Source organism: Cervus elaphus, chromosome 16, assembly GCF_910594005.1.
Source record: "Cervus elaphus chromosome 16, mCerEla1.1, whole genome shotgun sequence".
Taxonomy (NCBI): domain Eukaryota; kingdom Metazoa; phylum Chordata; class Mammalia; order Artiodactyla; family Cervidae; genus Cervus; species Cervus elaphus.
Genome location: NC_057830.1, coordinates 35,405,857 through 35,427,138, shown reverse-complemented (window position 1 = coordinate 35,427,138; position 21,282 = coordinate 35,405,857). Strand labels below are relative to the sequence as shown.

The 21,282-nt window shown below is 37.4% G+C and overlaps 1 protein-coding gene and 1 non-coding gene across 9 annotated transcripts in view; both read right to left on the bottom strand.

Moving 5' to 3' along the window:
- UBAP2 (ubiquitin associated protein 2) overlaps nucleotides 1–21,282 on the bottom strand; it is a 112,235-nt gene that overhangs the window by 40,359 nt on the left and 50,594 nt on the right. For 5 of the 8 annotated variants that reach the window (XM_043927698.1, XM_043927697.1, XM_043927699.1 and 2 more), the window contains exons 4-8: nucleotides 20,612–20,722; nucleotides 16,080–16,233; nucleotides 14,473–14,550; nucleotides 5,671–5,725; nucleotides 3,715–3,818 (exon numbers count right to left, since the gene is read on the bottom strand). In XM_043927698.1, coding sequence (XP_043783633.1) covers nucleotides 3,715–3,818; nucleotides 5,671–5,725; nucleotides 14,473–14,550; nucleotides 16,080–16,233; nucleotides 20,612–20,722 — 502 coding nt within the window. Of the gene's footprint in view, nucleotides 1–3,714; nucleotides 3,819–5,670; nucleotides 5,726–14,472; nucleotides 14,551–16,079; nucleotides 16,234–20,611; nucleotides 20,723–21,282 lie in introns of those variants that run through there. The other 3 variants (XM_043927703.1, XM_043927704.1, XM_043927705.1) reach the window with 2 other exon arrangements.
- On the bottom strand, nucleotides 14,150–14,256 carry LOC122673143. The gene has a single exon (XR_006334620.1). It is a non-coding gene; the product is annotated as a U6 spliceosomal RNA (small nuclear RNA).

Sequence of the window (21,282 nt, the reverse complement as noted above, 5' to 3'; positions counted from 1 at the left end):
ACTGAGTAATCACAATGTGGTACAGCCGTCATCGCCATCCATTTCCACAACTTTTTCATTTTCTGTTGTTTTAATTGCTATTTTCATTGGGTTACTTGTTTTCTTCTTAATGACTTCTGAGAATTCTTTATACATTCTGTATACAAGTTCCTTTTCAAGTAGAGGTTTTAAATAAATATTTCCTCCTAAACTATGTCTTGGTCTTCCATTCTGTTTTCTTCTGAACAACCATGTTTTTCTTTTAGACTCATGCTTATTATGTCCTATATAAGAAATTTTTCCTTAATCCAAGGTGGCTAAGATTTGCCCCAGTATTTTCTTTTGAAGTTGTGGTTTTAGCTTTCACATGTATAGCTATTATCCACTTTGGGCTATTTTTTTAATATACAGTGTAATGTATGCTATATTGACTTGTCTTGGAACCTTTGTCCAAAACCAATTGTATCTGTGGGTTTATTTCTAGATTTGCTATTATGTAATTGATCTATCTCTATGCTTTTGCCAATTCCACAATCTTGATTACTGTAACTTTAGGGTAATTTCTTGAAATCATGGAGTGTGAGTCTTTGAATGCTGTTTGTTTTCAAAACTGTTTGAAAACAGTTCACACCTATACTTTTCTATAAAAATTTCAGAATCAAGTTTAGAATCAAGTGACACAAAAAAATCCTGCTAGGATTTTGAACAAACTTGTATGTTCAAACCTGTATATCAATTTGGGGAGAAATGCAATATCAATAACAATATCAATGATATATCAATAACATATCAATAACATTTATGAGTCTTCCAACTCATAAATACCTCTCAGTACCTCGCCTCCTTTATGGATCATCTTGGATATTTATCTTCATGTTGCATAATTTTTGACATACAAATCTTACACATATTTTGTCAGATTTATACCTAGGGGTTTCATGTTTTTGTATTACTGTAAATGGTAGTTCTTCTGCTCATTAATGTTTCTTCAGACACTCAATTTTCACACTTTGCTGTAAGATTTTATATTTTGTATTTTAATAGATAGAAGTCTTATTTTGCATATCATTAGACTTCACAGGCAATTGACGTTTTTTGAAGCTACTATTTTTCACATTTTCTCTGTTGATTATAGAAATGTTACCTGTTAAGTGAACTAGCTACATCATTTAAAACTTTCTAATTAATTTCATTAATTTATCTATAGATTATTTTATATCATTGACAGAGATGACAGGTTTTTCCCTCCCTTTCCAATCCTTCTTTTCTTTTTCATTCTTTATTTCAATGGTTCAGACCTCTGGTACAATGGTGAACAGAAATAATGAGGGCAATCCTCCTGTTTCTCTTCAGTTTTGACTAAAGCTTTTGCCTTTATTCAAAAGAAAAAAAAGGCAGGCTCCTTGAATGTGCTGTGTGACTCAGGGAACTCAAATTGGGACTCTGTAAGAACCTAAAGGGCTGGGATGGGGAGAGAGGCTGAAGGGAGGGGATATGTGTATACTGATGGCTGATTCATGTTGATGCTTGGCAGAAACCAACACAATACTGTAAAGCAATTATCGTTCAGTTAAAAATAAGTATTTTTTAAAAAGGTAAGGCCCTTGATCTTGTTACAAAAGGACATTCTATACAGCACTAATTGTTGTGAAGTCTGCTCTGACTTCTGAACCCACCCTTTTAAGGCACAGGACTGGTCAGTTTTCTGTCTATTCTCAAGGAGCACAACAATCACAACTACCTACTCCAGGATACTTTCATCACTCCAAAAAAACTCTGGAACCCATTCATAGCCACTCCCCATTTTCCCCAACATTCCCAGCCATCAGCAACCACCAATCTACCTCTGCTTCTATCTGACTAATCTGGATAATTTTTCTTTCTCACTCATCCATTGAAGAACATTTGGTTTTTTTTTTTTTTTTTTGAACATTTGGTTTTTATGTGAACCTGTATCTTCCATTCTCTCTGGTATATACCTAGGAGTAGTTTGATTTTTTAAATGTTAAACTTGAATATCAAGTTTAAAGTTAACATGGCCATGATATATCCTTTCTGTAGTTCACTGAACTGTTTTCCAATATTGTGATTTAAAATTTTTACATTTGTGCTAAAGAATGAAATTAATCTATAATTTCAAATGTTGGAAAGAAATTTATCTTCTGACAATTTTTAATAGCTATGATATTAATTATAATAGATAATAATATCAATATTCCTTTTCTCATTCCTACAACCAATTATGTTTCTTCTGCTTCCCTTGACCAGTCTCATAATAAACTTATCAATTTTACTAGTGTTTTCAAACTACTAACAGTTTGAAACTACAGTTCAAACTACTGTAACAGGCAGGAAGGCCAGGAGTCTCCAAACCGAGGAAATAGGCTGAAAGTGTTGGACGTTTTTCTCTCTCCCTTAAGTGGCAGGAAGAAACAAACAATAAGAGTCAGATTTTCTTCCTCTCTTAAAATTCTGTGTTGCCATGACAACACCTGGTTCCACCTGAACTTTTCTCAAACCTTGAGCTAATCAATGCATTTTTTTATGGAAATGTTTTTCTTAAACTATGTCAATGAAACTATGTATTTGCTCTGGAATTTGCCTTTCTTCAAAACGGTTCCACCTAAGACTAACTTTTGGCTGGTAACAGCTCAACAGACCAGTATTCATATCAACTGTTTCATGGCTGGGGGATGACACACTTTGTGCCATCCCATCTCAAAAATGCACATTGTGGGGCAGCGGCCTGGTGAAACGCCATCGGCCGTGAGGTGTCTCTATCATCTGATCAGTAACTTCCTAAGAGACATAAAACACCCAGCTCCAGACTAGCAGGAGGGCACTCTTTCTACCCCCTTCTGATGTCATGTCAGAAGCTTTCTCTATCTCTTTTATGCTTTAATAAAACTTTATTACACAAAAGCTCTGAGCGATCAAGCTTCGTCACTGGCCCCAGATTGAATTCCTCTCCTCCGGAGGCCAAGAATCCCGGTGTCTTTCACAGCTCAACCACAACCTTTCACTTCTATTTTTATAACTTTTGTTGGTCCTCTCCATAGTATATTTGATTCCGAGTTTTCCATGCTTCTGTGATGGTGCCACTGTCTTTTTTAGATTATTAATGAGCTATGATTTTGTATTTGGGATTATAATTCATGAAGTATAAAAGAATGTTTTTATAAATATTATCACAGCAGTTAATATATATTATCAAGATATATTATCAGGAACAAATATTCAAAAGAGTTCTAATAAAAATAATCCAATTAACAAGTATTTATCTATGAACTTCAGTAAACAAATAACCCTAAAATTGTAGGATACAGAAAAACCTGCAAAAGCAAGTATTACCCTAAACTCACCTATCACCATCAACCTCTTATTCTGGCCATATTTGTGTTCACCACTATGAACGGTGAATACTTTGTTTCGTCTGCCACTAAGAAATTATTCTCTGTATCTCTGACACCAAGATTTGAGTGTGGGTTTGTACTGCCTTACACAGTTTGTTACAGCATCTTCTTCACAGTGCAAAAGAGGAAAAAACCCATGTACCTTATCGTCAATAAGCTTTGTAAATGAGAAACTTTGGAGCTAAGGACCAGCTAAGAGTAGCCTCAGAGGAAGAATAGCTGCCTGTTTTTCATTTTTCTCCATCAGCACACTTTGATGTCATCTTTGATTGTTAAGAGCTCAAACAATTAAAATACATCTCTGGTGAGGACAGACACTTACCAGTTCCCTCATCTGCACCATTCTGAGCAGCTTCCCAAACTACTGGTTTTGTCCCACACCCATCTATAGATGGAGAATCTGAATAGTCCGCAGGATTAAATGTCCTTGGGTTTGAAATAAAAAATAAAGGCAAATGAAATAATCACAAAATTAACTGTATATCATCTTCCCTGAAATAAGCCCTGTCCCTCACAAGAACCACTGTCAGAGACTTCATCCTCCTTCTCCTATTTAACCATAAGCCAATTCTTCTGGCCATCGTAATCTAGAGCTTCTAAAAAGCAGAGGCTGACTAGGGACTTCCATATACTCTTGTATGATGCTTCTACTTGCCTAAATTGTTATCCTCTGCATCCTAAAGCAGGCATGGAGACCTATAGCAGTTCTAGGCAGGGTAAAGGCTCTAATGAAAAACCCACCCACCCCCTGCCAACTAAGCCTAGACCTAAATAGGCAACAGGTCTTTTCTTCCCAAGTCAGAATCCAAGTTGGCTTTGAACCTGTTACAATAAATGATCCATTTTGTTTAGATGGGTATAAATAAAAAAGAAAACATTTTGCTCAGTGCTTCTTTTTAAATTAAAACCCTAAATACCCATGATTCAGATGCCTGTGCTGTGCTGTGCTTAGTCGCTCATGTCCAACTCTACACGACCCCATGGACTATAGCCCGCCAGGCTCCTCTGTCCATGCGGATTCTCCAGGCAAGAATACTGGAGTGGATTGCCATGCACTCCTCCAGATCTTCCCAACCCAGGGATCGAACCCAGGTCTCCCACACTGCAGACAGATTCTCTGCCATCTGAGTCACCAAGGAAGCCCAAGAAAACTGGAGTGGGTAGCCTATCCCTTCTCTAGGGGATCTTTCCAAGCCAGGAATTGAACCGTGGTCTCCTGCATGAGATGCCTAACTAGAACCAAATTAAATAACATTGCTAAAATTTTCACACCTTAGAAAAAAGTATTTTAGCATTATTGGGGTGTCACTGACAAAAAGAAATCACAGCAGCATTTTTTTTTTTTTGAAGTGGAGGACAAAATCTACAAAATCCTTCAAAGCTACGAGGCTGGGCATGTATGTCCAAATCAAATGTTCCAGCCAATTTGCTTCCTGTGCTTTCATCCTTCTTTTGTCCACAGGGAGCTCAGGCAGAAAAGAGATGGCAAGAGTCACCATCTGAAGGCAGTGACCCAAAACAGTGCTGCCGGGAAGCTATGAAACAAAGGACTTTTCCTTTCTTGACTATCATCTACCTATGGTCTCTGTAAGATGCTTAAATACTTTTTATAGTGGGCGGGGGGGGGGCGGGGTGGGGGGTGGCAGCTAATGCTTTAGATAACAGCAAAAAGTGAAAGAATAACCAGAAATAATGAATAAATAACTGACTATACCATCTATTTAAAAACAATATACTCATCTTTCAGTATTACAATTCAAGATAAAGATGACTGTTTTTCATAAAAAATAAAAAAACATTGAAAAAAAAAAACATTGCATTTACTTACCATTCAAAGACAACTGCTGGATTTACCAACATAATTCTTAAGCAATGGTTTTCAACTGGGGTGGTTGTGCACCTCCCTCCCAGGGAACATTTGGCGGTGTCTGGAGACATTTTTGACTGTCACAACTTGAGGAGGGGTGCTACTGGGATCTAGTAGGGAGAGGCCAGGGATGCTGCTAAACATCCTACAACGTAAAGGGGACCCCACCACCTCAATCAACTACTATCCAATCCAAAACGTCAATAAAGCCAGGACTAAAAATCGCTCTAAGGCTTACTACAACACAATGTCATATGTTCCATTTCATTTCTTTAGTATTTTCTCTTTTTAAACATAGAAAACATCTGACTCACCAGGATGGTTAATCAGGTACAGGATAGAGGAAGGAAAGCCTTAGAGATAACAAAAAGAGAAGGGAGCAAATTCAAAAACAGGATAGCTAAGACTTACCCCATGCCTTGGGTTGAGAATCTTCCTGCCCATCTCCCTCTGCCACGCCCAAATCCTTTTAAAAAAAAAAAAAAAGTATAAACATAATACTTACGTTCCACACAACTATAACTCTACTAACTTCATCCCTTACACACCTGCCCAAACATTACTGACATTGCTCCTAACAGCACCAACATTCCCAACCAGTACACCCAATCTGCAGGTCCCTGATGACACAAATACCTATTGATCTCAAAGGAGAAAAAAGAATTTAATTCTGCTTGTACAACATTTGTCATATACTGCAGCTTAACATAGGCAGGTTATACTTTTAAAAATTCTGGATCTTTTTAAACACATCTAGTGTAAACACCATGATATCATAAGCCTCTACTATAAAATGAAATGAGAAACAAAAAAGAGGAAACTACTAAGGAAGCTGAAGGTACTATTACATACCATTTTTAATACTAAGATTTTTGATAAATGACCAAGAGGGCAGCAAACAAGAGAGCAAGCAAGTAAGAAGAAATAGTTTTATTCAGTGACTCTGGTTTTTCTTAATTGAATCCAATATTGTGTATTAATGACCTAAATCCAAGAGTTAAAACTATACAACCCTTGGAAGAAAATATAGAGCAAAAGCTTCATGACAGTAAATTTTGTAATAATTTCTTAGATATGACCCCAAGAATGAAAGGAAAGAAAGGAAAAAATTAGATTTTAAACTGGTGAATCAAAAGACATGAACGGAGTAAACAGGCAACCCAAAGAATATCTGCACATTATACATTTGATAAGGGAGTAACATCGCAAATATGTAACAAAATTCTACTACTAACAAATAACCAGATTAAAAAATGCACAAGGGGGCTCTTCCCTGGTGGTTCAGTAGTAAAGAATCTGCCTGCCAATGCAGGAGACAAACATTTGATACCTGATCTGGGAGGATCCCTCATGTCACGGAGCAACTAAGCCTGTGTGCCACAACTTTTGAGCCCCAGCGCCACAGCTACTCAAGCTTACGCGCCCTCGAGCCTGCGCTCTGCAGCGAGAAGCTGTCGCAGGAAGACCGTGCACGGCAACCAGAGGAGCAGCCCTCACTTGCCGCAACTAGGGAAAAGCACTCTCAGCAACAAAGATCCACAACAGTCAAAAATAAAGAAAATTCTTTAAAAAGACAACAACAAAACAGGCGTGGTGGGCGGGGAATGGACTTGAACAGATATTTCCCCAGAGATGATGTAAAAATGGTCAATAAGCACATGAAAATATTGTCACCATCACTAATCATTATGTAAACCCAGCACCAGTTACAATGGCTGAGGCAGGGGTGTGGGGGTGTGGAGGAGACAGAAAATAACAAGTGTTGGCAAGAACACAGAGAAATTGAAGCCTCTGTACACTGTTTGATGGGAATGTACAATAATGTAGCCATTGTGGAAAACAGTATGTTTGGCAATCCCCCTCAAAATTAAAAATAGAATTATATGATCCTTACAGAATAGGGAACTCTCCTCAATATTCTGTGATAACCTAAATGGGAAGAAAATTTGAAAAAGAATAGATATATGAATAACTGAATCACTTTGCTGTATGCCTGAAACTAACAAAGCATTGTAAATCAACTGTTGTTGTTTAGCCGCTAGGTGGTATAAGACTCTTTGTGACCCCGTGGACTACAGACCACCAGGCTCCTCTGTGTCCAGGGGATTTCCCAGGCAAGAACACTGGAGTGAGTTACCATTTTCTTCTCCAGGGAATCATCCTGACCCAGGGATGGAACCTGTGTCTCCTGCATTGGCAGGCAGGTTCTTTACCAGGAAAGCCACCAGGAAAGCCCAAATCAACTGTGGTCCGATATAGAATAAAAAAAATTTTTTAAGGGAAAAAAAAATTATATGATTGCTGCTGGGTGTGTGTGTGTGTGTGTGTGTGTGTGTGTGTGTGTGTGTGTGTGTGTGTGTGTGTGTGTGTGTGTGTGTGTGTGTGTGTGTGTGTGTGTGTGTGTGTATCTACAAGAGAATTTGAAAGCACAGTGTTGAAGAGATTTGTACACCCACGTTCACATTCACAGCAGCCTTACAATAGACAAAAGGTAGGATCAACCCAGGTGTCCATCAAAGAATGAATAGATATGCAAAATATGATATATACACACAATGTAATATCATTCAAATATAAAAAGGAAGGAAAGCTTCCCTGGTGGCTCAGCAGTAAAGAATCCGACTGCCAATGCAGGAGACACAGGCTCCATCCCTGTTCCAGGGGAATCCCACATACTGCGAAGCAACTAAGTTTGTGCGCTGCAACTACTGAGCCTGTGCTCTATAGCCTGGGAGCTTCAACTACTGAAGCCTACAACTTAGAACCCAGAAGCCCATGCACCGCAACTAAAGAGTACCCCCGGCTTGCCGCAACTAGAGAAAGCCCTCGCAGCAACAAAGACCTAGCCTAGCCAAAAATAAGTAATTCTTTTTCAAAAAAGGAAAGAAATCTAGATAAATGCTACCATATGACTGAAACTTGTGGATATTTTGCTATGTGAAAACAGGCCAGTGACAAAAAGACAAATATTTCATGATTCCATTTAGTATTTAAGAGTACTCAAATTCAGAGAAAAGTTGTTGTCAAGGGATATATTCACCATACTAATACAATTAAATGTATATTTAATCATGTACAGTTAACTTATCCAGTAGTCCAAGGTAAACTATTAAAAAATATGGTCTTGACAAAAATCTACAAGAGACAGGGGAACAGAGGAAAATGTCCTAAAAAGTAGAAAAATTCTAATAATGCCTATTATTAGAAATGTCTATTTTAACATCATCAAAAGGCAAAAGTAAGACTTTACACAGCATACCACAGTCTAAAAGAAGGTCAGAAACTGGAGTTAAAAAAAAAAAGAAAGCTTTCAATGTACAAGTTTGGGCAAGATTACAACCCAAAATTTAGGAATAAGATAATTTATCCTTAAAGTTAAGGATGATAAGATGGGAGGAGGAAAGTCACCATATAAGCTTTAAAAAAAAAAAAAAAAAGCAAATCTTAGTATATAATAAAATGGAATATTATTTGGCTATAAAAAGAAATGAAGTACTTACACATGCTACAAAATTGTGCTGATATGAAGTAGAACATCAGTGAACCTTTAAAACATTACACTAGGTCAAAGAAGCCAGTCTGAAAGGGCACATATTACTAGATTCCATTTATACTGCATATCCAGAACAGACAAATCTATAAACGCAGAAATCAGATTACCAGTTGTTTATTGCTGGGATTGGAGTGGTGAGAAAGGAGGAGGAATTTGTAATCAATCGTTTTGATTATGGTGATGATTGCATAATTGTATCAATGTTGTTGTTCAGTCACTAAGTCCTGTCCAACTCTGCGACCCCATGAACTGCAGCATGCCAGGCTTCCTTCCTGTCCTTCACTATCTCCCGGAGTTTGCAGAGTTTGTGCAAACTCTTATCTGTTGAGTTGCTGATGCAATCCAATCATCCCATTCTCTGTCACCCCTTCTCCTCCTGCCCTCAATCTTTCCCAACATCAAGGGTCTTTTCCAGTGAGTAGCCTCTTTGCATCAGGTGGTCAAAGTATTGGAGCTTCAGCATCAGTCATTCCAATGAATGATCAGGGCTGATTTCCTTTAGGACTGACTGATTTGGTTTCCTTGCTGACTCTCGAGTGTCTCCAGCACAATCTGAAACCACCAGGTCTCGGGTGCTCAGCCTTCTTTCGCCCCAACTCTCACATTCCTACAGGACTATTGGAAAAACCACAGCTTTGACTACAGCTGACCTTTGTCAGCAAAGTGATGTCTCTGCTTTTTAATACACTGTCTAGATTTGTATAGCTTTTCTTCCAAGGAGCAAGCATCTTTTTATTTCATGGCTGCAGTCACTGTCCACGGTGATTTTGGAGCCCAAGAAAATAAAATCTGCCTCTAGCATAATTCTATAAATATACTAAAACCCACTGAATTATGTAATTTAAATGGGTGAATTGTATAGTATATAAAAAAATTTTAGGCTACAAGAAACACTGTTACCAGTGAAGAAATCTAAAGAAATAATCTAAAGAAATAATACAACTGCTCTTGAGAAGTGCACCCATTCAATGGCATACTATGTGACAAAAGGCACCAACAAGTGGTTAAATATTAATACTGTTAAGTTTTTAAAAAATGATTCTAAGACATCATCAAATAATATCTAATCCTTGAGTCAGAAAGCAAAATGTACATGAAAGAAAAGACAGAAATTTATAAAAGAAAAGCATAATCTAAGGACCAAAACACAAGAAATCCTGCGAGTTCCCTGGAAAAAGTCAGTACCAACTACGTATCTCCATGTCTCCAAACAGCAGCAGTCGCACCCAACTACGAAACAGGAACAACCCAAATATCTTGAGCAGATTTTCAAAAATCAAATCCAGGACTTCCCCAGTGGTTCAGAGGCTAAAGACTCCACACTCCCAATGTAGGGGGCCTGGGTTCCATCCCTGGTCAGGGAACTAGAGCCCACATGCTGCAGCTAAAGATTTGCATGCAGCAACTAAAAGAACCTACATGCAACAATGAAGATGGAAGGTCCCACATGCTGCAAAGACCTAGCGCAGCCAAATTAAATAGAAACCTATTTAAAAAAATAAAATAAAATCCATATTCACGTACATTTTAACAAGCTAACAAAACTGTTCCTTCCTTTTCACCTGGCTAGTAATGCTACCAGCAATACTGTTTTTGGTGTGTATACATTTCCCTTTATCGTGACCTGGTACAAATACCTGTTTTCATCTAACAGCTCAGAAGAAAGACCTGGGTTCATAAAATAAAGTAAAACAAGATTAAAGTAGATATCCATAAAGAATAAATAAATGTTATGATAATGCTAAACCTTTACTCATAGAGGTCTCTCTAGGGACTTGAATAACTGCTCAAGTCTTTGTTTAGTATTATGTATTACACTGAGAACCGGAGTATAAAAGTTGCTCACTTCCCTTGAAAAAAGCCAAAACACAGAGGACACCTAATCATCTTTACTTGAAGAGGCAAATTCAAATAACAGATACTCCCCCAGGGCCAACATGTGCAACCTAAAGAAAAATAAGTAGAAAGCAATCCCTCTCTCATCCCCAGGAGACTGTAAGCAGGGCTTTGATAACAGCCAAATTTGCCAGAAACTGTGTGCACCTGAACTTATCACTGCACACTCTAAGTCATGATCTTTAAGATCTTAAAGATGTTAAAGTTTAGTTAAAGTTAGTTCTAAAGTTTTTTGTACTGGCAAAAGTTCCCACATTTTCAGAGCTGGTTCAATGATAAAGATGGCTACTGTGTTGACGATGAGCTGCCCACCTGCCCAGAGACCAGTTCTGCCCAACAGGGCATCTCTGGGGATTGTTTCACACAAAGACTTAGGACTCAGGCAAGTTGTCCCTGGTTCGGGCTTCATCTACAGAAAAATAGGAATACATCTTTCCCAACTGTAAAGTAGCATAAATGAGTCGAATGACAACAGCAAATGCCCCAGGAATTCAAAGAGGAAGAAAGCTTATTTAGAGTCTATCCTCATGTCTCATGTATTAGCTATTCTTTAGCAAAAAAAGTTGGATTATAAATGTGCCACAATAATTATTTCAAGAATTAATGGATTCTTATACCAGTGAAGGAAAGTCTGATGGGAAAAGGGTCATTTACAGTCTCAGAGCACTCCCCTGAAAAAAATATGTATTAATTGCAAAGAAGGAAGGAGTAACTTTACAAAGGAGAAACTTGGCAGAAACAGTGTCACTTTCCTCAAAGCTAATATCACTAGTGATGGGATAAATCTGTATCATGCACCCTCTAATATGATGTACTGAGCAAGATAGCTATATCATTCTGTGGCATTCCTACCAAAAACCAGTAACATGAATCTAATCATGAGGACACTTCTCAGATTGTTAATGTGAAGGTCTTTCTACAAAAGAGATGCTCCAAAGTGTCATCAAGGCCATGAAAGACAAAGAAAGACTATTCCAGATGGATAAACTGTTCTAGATTGAACATTAAACAGACATGGGAAATAAAAACTGTGTGATCTCTGCTGGATACTGGACCAGAATATTTGCTTGCTACTAAGGACATTAGCAGGATAACCGGAAATTTTTGAGTAAGGCCAACAGATTGTAACAATAGTAATTTCCTGATTTTATAATTTTAAGGTAGTTCTGTAAGCAATACCTGTTTTCTTAGGAGTTTACACACTGAAATATTTAGGGGTAAAATGGCATTACATTTGAAATGCACACACAATGATTTCCGGAAAAAAAATAATACGTACATATAGAGAAAATGACAACGCAAATGCAGCAAAATATTAAAAAGTTTGGGGACTCTGGGTAAACACTCTACACAAAATTCTGCTGTTTTTTTATTTTAAAATAAAATGTTAAAACCATACCCTGAGCACTTCTGTGTATATTGTGTAATCCAGTAAATATTAGGTTGGTGGAAAAGTAACTGTGGTTTCAGACCATGAATTTTAAATCACTGTAACTAGGCTCAAATGCATCTTTATTAATCAAAATAGGAACTATTACAGTCAACATGTTTTTGCTATGAGAAATAAGTTTATTACTGTAGCATAAAAATCCATGTTTCGGAATTTGATGAACTCTTGGGAATCATTTTCTGCCTTGTGTTGATTGTGGAAGCGTTTTCCCTGCAAAAAGTTGTCGAGGTGTTTGAAGAAGTGGTAGTCGATTGCGAGAGGTCAGGTGAGTATGCAGCATGAGGCAAAACTTCATAGCCCAATTTGTTCAACTTCTGAAGCAAACTGGTTGCGCAACATGTGGTCAGGCAGCTACACCCGCAGCATGTTAACTACTGAGCCTGCGCACTCGGGAGTCAGTGCACCACAACTAGCGAGGGAAGCCCACACACTGCAGAGAAAGATGCCCCGTGTTCTCAAATAAGACCTGACACGGCCAAATAAAATAAAATTTTAAGAAAAAGAAATCAACTACAAAGACATTTTTTAAATAATCAGGAAAATTTATGTATAGATTATTAGACGATATTTTTAAGTGTGAAAACAGCATTATGGTTACATATAAAATCACATACATTTTTTAGAGGTGCTTACCACAGTAATATGTGATAAAATATCCACAAAAATCTACTTCAAATATTTCTGCAAACAAGAAAGGTAGAAATATATAGAGCATATATGGCTAAAATCCTTAAACATTACTGATTAAACATGAAGGGACTCAGGGTTGATTTATTCTCTCCATTTTTCTCAGTGCTTGAAATTAATAAGAAAAAATCTAGAAAAGGGAATTACAATTGAAATCTGTTTTTAAAGCACAACCTTGTTTTCACTGTGCCCAACAAATCAGTATATAATTCTGCCCTTTTCTGATCTCTGAAAATTTTTACTTTTGGCCCACATAGTAGAAATTTAGTAAATGATAACTGGATGAATAGCCAAGGGAATTGATAGCATATGCAGTAAACCTACATTAATTTCTATCCCTAATATTGCTGATTAAAAGAAATTCTGCCACTTGTAAAATGCTCATTTGGAGAACAGCCACAACTGAGTGGAGCAATGGATTAAACAAAATGTCGGTCAATTCAGGTAGCTTTACTGAACCAAAACAAGATCTTCCTATTACATTATGTATCTTGATTTTTAGAGCCCTAAGAAAATTCAGTTACAACTCTAAATATGTGGAACTACAGTCCTGAAGGTGCTTAATGACATCCTGAATTAATAAATGCAAAGAAATGATCACTAACAGAAAACACTGGATGGGGTAATCAATGGGCAAATAATTTTAAAACTATGATCATATGGGTAAAACACGTCTGTTAAAAGTCCAACAGAGGAGAACTTAATAACTTTTTGATCAGAGTGTCAATTTTTTTTTAAATATATTTTTTTTCATTTATTTTTATTAGTTGGAGGCTAATTACTTTACAATATTGTAGTGGTTTTGGCCATACATTGACATGAATCAGCCACGGATTTACATGTATTCCCCATCCCGATCCCCGCTCCTGCCTGCCTCCCCACCCCATCCCTCTGGGTCTTCCCAGTGCACCAGCCCCAAGCACTTGTCTCATGCATCCAACCTGGGCTGGTGATCTGTTTCACCCTTGATAATATACATGTTTTGATGCTGTTCTCTCAAAACATCCCACCCTCGCCTTCTCCCACAGAGTCCAAAAGTCTGTTCTATACATCTGTGTCTCTTTTTCTGTTGTGCATATAGGGTTATCGTTACCATCTTTCTAAATTCCATATATATGCGTTAGTATACTGTATTGGTCTTTATCTTTCTGGCTTACTTCACTCTGTATAATGGGCTCCAGTTTCATCCATCTCATTAGAACTGATTCAAATGAATTCTTTTTAATGGCTGAGTAATATTCCACGGTGTATATGTACCACAGCTTCCTTATCCATTTGTCTGCTGATGGGCATCTAGGTTGCTTAAAAATATGGAACGCTTCACGAATTTGCATGTCATCCTTGCACAGGGGCCATGCTAATCTTCTCTGTATCGTTCCAATTTTAGTATATGTGCTGCCGAAGCGAGCACTCAAATTTTAAATTATTCACACAAAGAGCCTTTCTCAGCTCATCTGAAAACAACCAATAGGGTTCCTCAAAATTATATAATTCAAACATTTCACTTATAGGCATCAATAAATGAATCAAAAGATTTCAGAGTACACTGCCCTTAGTGAACTGAGCATATGAACAGCCTGCCTCCTTCTCCCCATCACAAGTATCTCCTTCCTCCTCATTCTCTTACCTCTACCACGAGCTCGCTTGCCTCGATCTGAAGGCTTGTCCCCTTGATTGCAATCAATTCCATTCTCTTCACCTCTAACTAAAGTGAAAAAGAACAAACAGCTACTGAAGACAAGGGCAAAAAAAAAAGACAAGGGCAAAAAGACTCCTTCTGCCCCTCAACAACAAAAAGGTGTTTTAAAAAAGGTTAAAGGTTAACCAAAGGGTTTGGAAAATACGATAAACAAAACCAAGCCAGAGTGGTGCAAAAAACTGACACCAGAACGTTCTTGCTTAATTTGTAGGTGAAAATTCAAAAAGAAATCAAAACGACATACTACTTTTTTGTTTGGACTTGCCCTCCTATAAAGTTAAGTTTACTTCCAAAAAAATACCTTTGTTATGTAACGATACGCAACAAAATTTGCTCATTGGTCAAGTTCAAAGCCTGGAAAAGCAAAGACTAGCCAACTGCAATACCAAAGAAATACTTAGTTCTTGGGGAAATTAACTGTTAACACAGTCTCTTCTTCTCCTCGTTCCTATATTGACATTAGTGCCTCTATATAGTGTAGAATCTTTATGAATAGTCCTGGCACAGCTTGCTCCCCTCTTTCAGGGCTTAACTCTGCGAGCTGTCAGTGAGGCCTTCCGTGGCCAATCTCTTTACATTTGTCAAACCCCTATTTATAATTCCCACCTCTCTGCCTTTGTTTTTCCCCATAACATAATTTCTACATAATGCCATTAAAATACTCTAATATTAATATGAAATGTTACTTTTCTTTTTTATTATTACACCTCACACTACCTCCCTTAAAAGTCTTAGAGCAGGGGCTTTCCTGTGGTCCAGTGGGCTAAGACTCTGTGCTCCCAATGCAAGGGCCCCAGGTCCAATCCCTGGTCAGGGAACTAGATCCCACATGCCTGCAACTATAAGATCTGGCATGCCACAACTAAGACCCAGCACAGCCAAATAAATACATAAATAAAAGTATGTATGTTTTTAAAAAGTCTTAGAAGGGCAAAGATTTCTGTATTCTTCATTGCTGTACGCCTTTAAGAATATCTTCTACATTGTAGATACTCGATAAACATCTGTGGAATAAATAAACTAGCAAAAGTTTGTAAGGGGACATGTTAAATATTTATATTCTATTCATCCATAATTTAGCTACTTTGGTATGCCTGCACAGAAGGTAGTGTTGTTCTGGGTGAATGATGCCAAAACCTGAGTTGAATGGAAAGTACTGAGAAAAACCTTCCCTATTCAAAGAATTTCTTCTTAATCTAAACCCTGCAAATACCATGAATATCCATAAATAGGGAAGAATAAACAGCTTTATCTATTAGCCAACAAAAAAACCCTTCTTTAAAATTAAAAGATGCACTAGATTAGAGAAGGCAGTCTTAAGACACAACAGAACTACCTAGAGCCCAGGTCAGTGCTAATATGAAACTGCATCAGCTGGGTTTCTAAGAAACTACTCAGTTGTAGCTAAGTGTTACTTATATTAACAAATACTGCATTAAGGAAGTGGATTTACGGGCATTCACTGAATCATTTTGACAGCTCTTTATGCATGAAGTGTTCGTAAAGCAGAGCTGAGGCTGAAGGTCTGTACTTACACTCTCTCCCGCGACTGCCACCTCTTACTTTCCGGCTGTTGTTTCCACGTCCACGGCTCACTTCTCTCTCACTTCTCTTCTCTCTATTCTCTTTGTTTTCTGAACTTTCTTTCCCAAAATTCTTCTTCTTCCCTCCTACAGTCTCCCATGAAGTCTACCGAAAATAAGAGCATTTATTCAGAGCTGTCACTTAAAGTGTGTACAATCATCAAGGGTGTATACATTTACCTTTTGAACCTAATTACCCACACTTTACACCTTGCATGCCTACCACTCTGATTCTTCTCCATAAACATACTGTACTTTCTGATGATAAAGACAGCAAATCTCTTACTAGGTTCCTATTGCTATAGAGAGCACAAAGGATTACAGCACTAGCTTAACTGACAATATACTGTATGTTGTCCCATGACAGAGCCTTTTTCTATACTGGTAAGAATAAAGCAAATGTTATTTTCCCAAGCTCCCACTCTATACCATCCCCACCCTTATTAATAGGCCAAACACCTATTAATAGACAGAACTAGTTCAAAGACTAAGATTTTACCCTAAAATCTCAGGAATATAGTTTTTCCTATTCAGTTGTCTAAGGTAACCATCGTAAAGAGTTTAGTGGTTGACAAATTTGAGGTTCGTTTTAAGTACAGAAAATTTCAGCCCCCAAAGACCCATTCTAAGGAGAAGTTAAATGATTTATATAACCTCCTTTCTCCCACAAATCAAATCATACACATAAAAATCGTGCAGAAAAGAATGAAACACTATGTTCTTACAGATATGAGTATTAGGCTATCCATCAGAATGTTGCTGGGAGATCCCAAAACTGACCCATTCATTTCTATTTACTTTTCCATAATTTACTCACAAGGGATTTGAAGTGATTCAATTTCAAACTAAGCAATAGCTATTTTAAACTTAAAAAAAAATCGTCATCCAAATAAACATAAGTGCATAAAATGATTGGATGTGGGAAAAAAATACAAATTAAAACAAATTATTTTCCACCTCTAAGCTTTGATAAATGTTTTAAAAAATCAACAGCCAATAGCTATGGCAGAATAATCAGGTATTCTCAGTTCTGATGAACATCTATCCATTCTAACCTTCCACGAAATCTACCTGGCAATAGTGTCCAAATTTTATATTAGTTCAAAACTTCTGGCCCAGTAATTCTACTTTTTGGTTTTTATTCAGAGGAAATAATCTGATAATTGCACAAACATTTATATGCAGACAATGAACAACAGAACAAAAGGATGGAAAATTTCCCAAATATTTAGCTTAACAGACTACCTACTCTAGAACATTCATAAAGTGAGAAATATATAGCTAGTTAAAGAGTAATCCATGTGTTCATAGAAAGAGAGCCATAATATATAAGTGACGCAAGTGATCAACAAACTGTGTAAAATAGGATTACATTTTAAAGCTCAAATAGGAGCTTGTGTATTGCTGGAAAACGTAGTAGTTATCTAAGTGAGGGCCTTTTAAGATCATTTACCTTTTTTATTGTTCTGCATTGTTTTTTAATTGGCAAAACAATAAAGCTTATTTATTCCAGAAAAGAAATTCCACAGCATATAAACTCCACCTATTATGTTCGCTGATATGAATAAACATGACAAATATATAAGACAGAATCCCATCTTCTAAGATTATCAAGACAAAAGGTAAATTTTAGAGGTCTTGGAAAAATTACACACAGCAGAGTCAGCACAAGATGCACATCTATACAGTGTATGTCTTCGCAAGGTCAGACCTAAAGGCATTTCATCATTATGAAAGGACAGATTTCTATATAATACATTTGAGAGACAGTAACATCTTACCCTATTTTCATTCAGCAAAGGATACCCCTATAACTAACCAGAACTTATCTGGGGAGGAAAGCAGGGCAAGGAACCTTTAAGGGGCAAATGGACTAACACCACAGTGAACGTTAAAGGGAATACAACTGCACATTCTGCAAAAGTCTACATGCATGCACACAGGCTTTCAAAGAAAACCAAATAATTACAAAAGATTTTCAACAGTACTTCTGGCAACCTTTGTCATCTATATTTTGCTACCTATATAATAGGTTTGAAGAAATGTTACTAGAAACCATCTTCCAAGAATACCATATTTAGCAATCAGAAAAGCAGCTGTCCAGGCCAGTTCATTCAAAATCACTCTCCTACCCCTTTATATTTGCCAAGAAGTAAACAACACAAACAGGTTTCCCAAGTGGCTCAGTGGAAAGGATCCGCCTGCCAATGCAGGCAACACAGGAGATGCAGGCTCAATCCCTGGGTCGGAAACTTCCCCTGGACGGGGAAATGGCAACCCAATCCAGTATTCTTGCATAGAAAATCCTGTGGACAGAAAAGCCTGACAAGTTACAGCCCATAGGGTCACAAAGTGCTGGACACAACTGGGTACTCACCATACATACATAAGAAATAAAAACAAATATATATATTTTTAAGCACACTAATGCAAGAGACTTAAACTTCAAAACTATTTGTCACACAAACAAAACAGCACTATAATGAAATGAAAAGTTCAGTACTTAAGATTCTGTTCAGTGGTTTCCTTGGACAACTACTCTTACATTAGATAGACAAATGCACCCCTACAGATAGTGAGGACAAGTCCACTTAACATTTTTTCAAAGTAACCATTTTCTTTCAGAAGGCCTTGTTACAAAACAAGATTAGCCAATAGGAAAAGATTTGTTTGCTTTCATAGTTTATTTTGAACAGTTCCTGCTCCTAGCAATCAATCCTACCATGTTCATATTCTCCAACTGCCCACTCCAAATAATCTGGCGCAGGCAGGGGAAGATATTCCTTACAGCTGGTTACCCATGGCTGCTGCAGACAACAAAGTAAGAACAAGGCAAACAGGATGAAAGATGGGCCAGAATGATTCTAAACAAACCAGGGTTTCAAAAGGAACCTCTGCCTCTCTATTTCCCCTATAGCCCTCTCACCTCCAAATAGGCAAAGGTCTTTTGTGTTTGTGTTCAGGCTCTAATTTGCAAGTTTCCAATCTTTTAAGAAAACAACATGGCAGATCTACCCCCCAACTGTGTGATTTCTAGGTTCTAGAGATAATCAAAGAGACTTTTAAATTTTTCGGCCCAGAACCACCTCCTTTGAGTTCAGTTCCAAATGAGAAAAGGAAAGTTGAAACTCTTTATTGAGATAGAACTGGATGTTCACTAGACACTTAAAGATTGACCCGGCCACTACAGAAAATGAATGATGAATCTGTGGGAGCTAAAGGAAAGGCAAGAGAAAACAGCATCCAGGCCTATTTTGACCATATAGAAGAAAACAGGCCCCTCAATTAACAATCTGGAAATATTTCATTTATTCAGTGCTTTTTTTTTTTTTTTAAAAAAAAAAGGGCAATTCAGTCCTTCAGTTCATTTTAAAAAATAAGTGAGACCCATTCTACACTGCATCCATTAGCAAATGGGCTGAACACTCCCCATATGTTATAAAACCCAGCAAACATATGCCTTAGTGTCAGCAAACAAGCACTCTTCAAAATTTGATTTACTCACTTAACATCACGCATTTTCCTGACAAACTGACATATTTGGTAGTTTTATCATGTTGGACCAGTGTTATCTTACACAGAATTTTATACTCAAAAAATGAAGTATTTTCTCAATTACCTGATGTTTATAATTATAAATCTCATTCCACCTGCTTTCCTATTAAATAAAAAGATACTCATTTCAGTTTTGAGCTTGTCACAGTAGTTCATTTTAATACAGCCTGTGACTAACAAAGTCGACCCATAAAAATGAGAACCTGATTAAACCTAAACAATGATAAGGAAGGCACTTTTTGATGTGCTCATCTTTATATCCCGTTTAGGGATGAATGACTGTTTTAATCTGCTCTGAAATTTATTTCCTCGATGAAAAAATACAAATGAAATACTGTGTAATTTCTATTTAGAAATCAAAAGATCAGAACTGACACCTGCCTCTGGTGTGGCTTTAGCAGCACCCTTTCTAAAATACAAAGGGAGGAGCTTTAGAGTGCATGTACATTCCTCAAACTTTACAAAGCTTAAAAAAAATTTTTTTCTTATTTTATATAGCTGTCAGATTGTCATGAAAATGTGTCTGACACATAAGCAAATAGATATACCAGCAAATCCTGATTTTTCTGTTAACCTAGAGATATAAGGAGTAGCAAGAGGCGATAATTGAGATGAAGGAACATGAACAGTGGAGCCAAGAAGTTTTTCAGGTAGTGAACATGTCCACAGGCCCAGAGAATTTTGGCAACTGTGTAAGGCTGGATTAGATGACCAAGTTCTCTTTAGAGTCTTCAGATTCTACAGCGTCATGAAGAAACCATATGTACATATCAAAACAGACATTTCTGGTTAGTGTTCTTTCTGGTTCTAAAACATATATAGAATGGCACCCATAATCCCCTCTACCTCCACCAAGTAAGGTAAAGCTGAAAATGCAATATGAAACTGGAGACAAAGTTTAGCAATGCAAATCAATTAATAACACTTACAGTGTCTGAATTTCCCTCCAGCAATATGTTGATAGCTTTGTTGACATCTCCATTACAGTCATGTAGAGCCACGATGCATTCATCCTGATTTTTTCCTGTCACCTCCATAAGCTGTTGAAATTATAAGAAAATGATTAGGGGAACCCAAAATTGGCACTTGATATTAATTTTAAAATTCTACTATATAAAGACAAAGATTATGCAATCCTTCCACATGAAGATGACCTCTTCCAGACTCTGAGTGTACAATCTAAGGTCCAGTTTACTTGCTTTTTGTGGTGACTCCATGTCTTTCCACCAAAACTGGCAAAGTCAAGCTACAAATCAACCTTCCTCCAAGCTGACCAAGCATCAGATTCTTAATCAGCAGCATATATATACATACATACCAACATTTTCAGAACACTCAGGATCAGCTTTATGACTGCTCAAACTAGTTCACAGGCCTGGGATTCCCAAGTTTCTAAACTTACTCAAATGTTAAGTGGGACTATATATATTTCAAAAAATACTGGAGTGGGTTGCTGTTTCCTTCTCCAGGGGATCTTCCTGACCCAGGGATCGAATCTGGGTTCCCCTCACTGCAGGCAGAATCTTTTCAGTCTAAGCCACCAGAGAAGCCCTCCCAAAGACCAAGTATGAGTATTTGGCCACAGCTGCCAAACATCCAG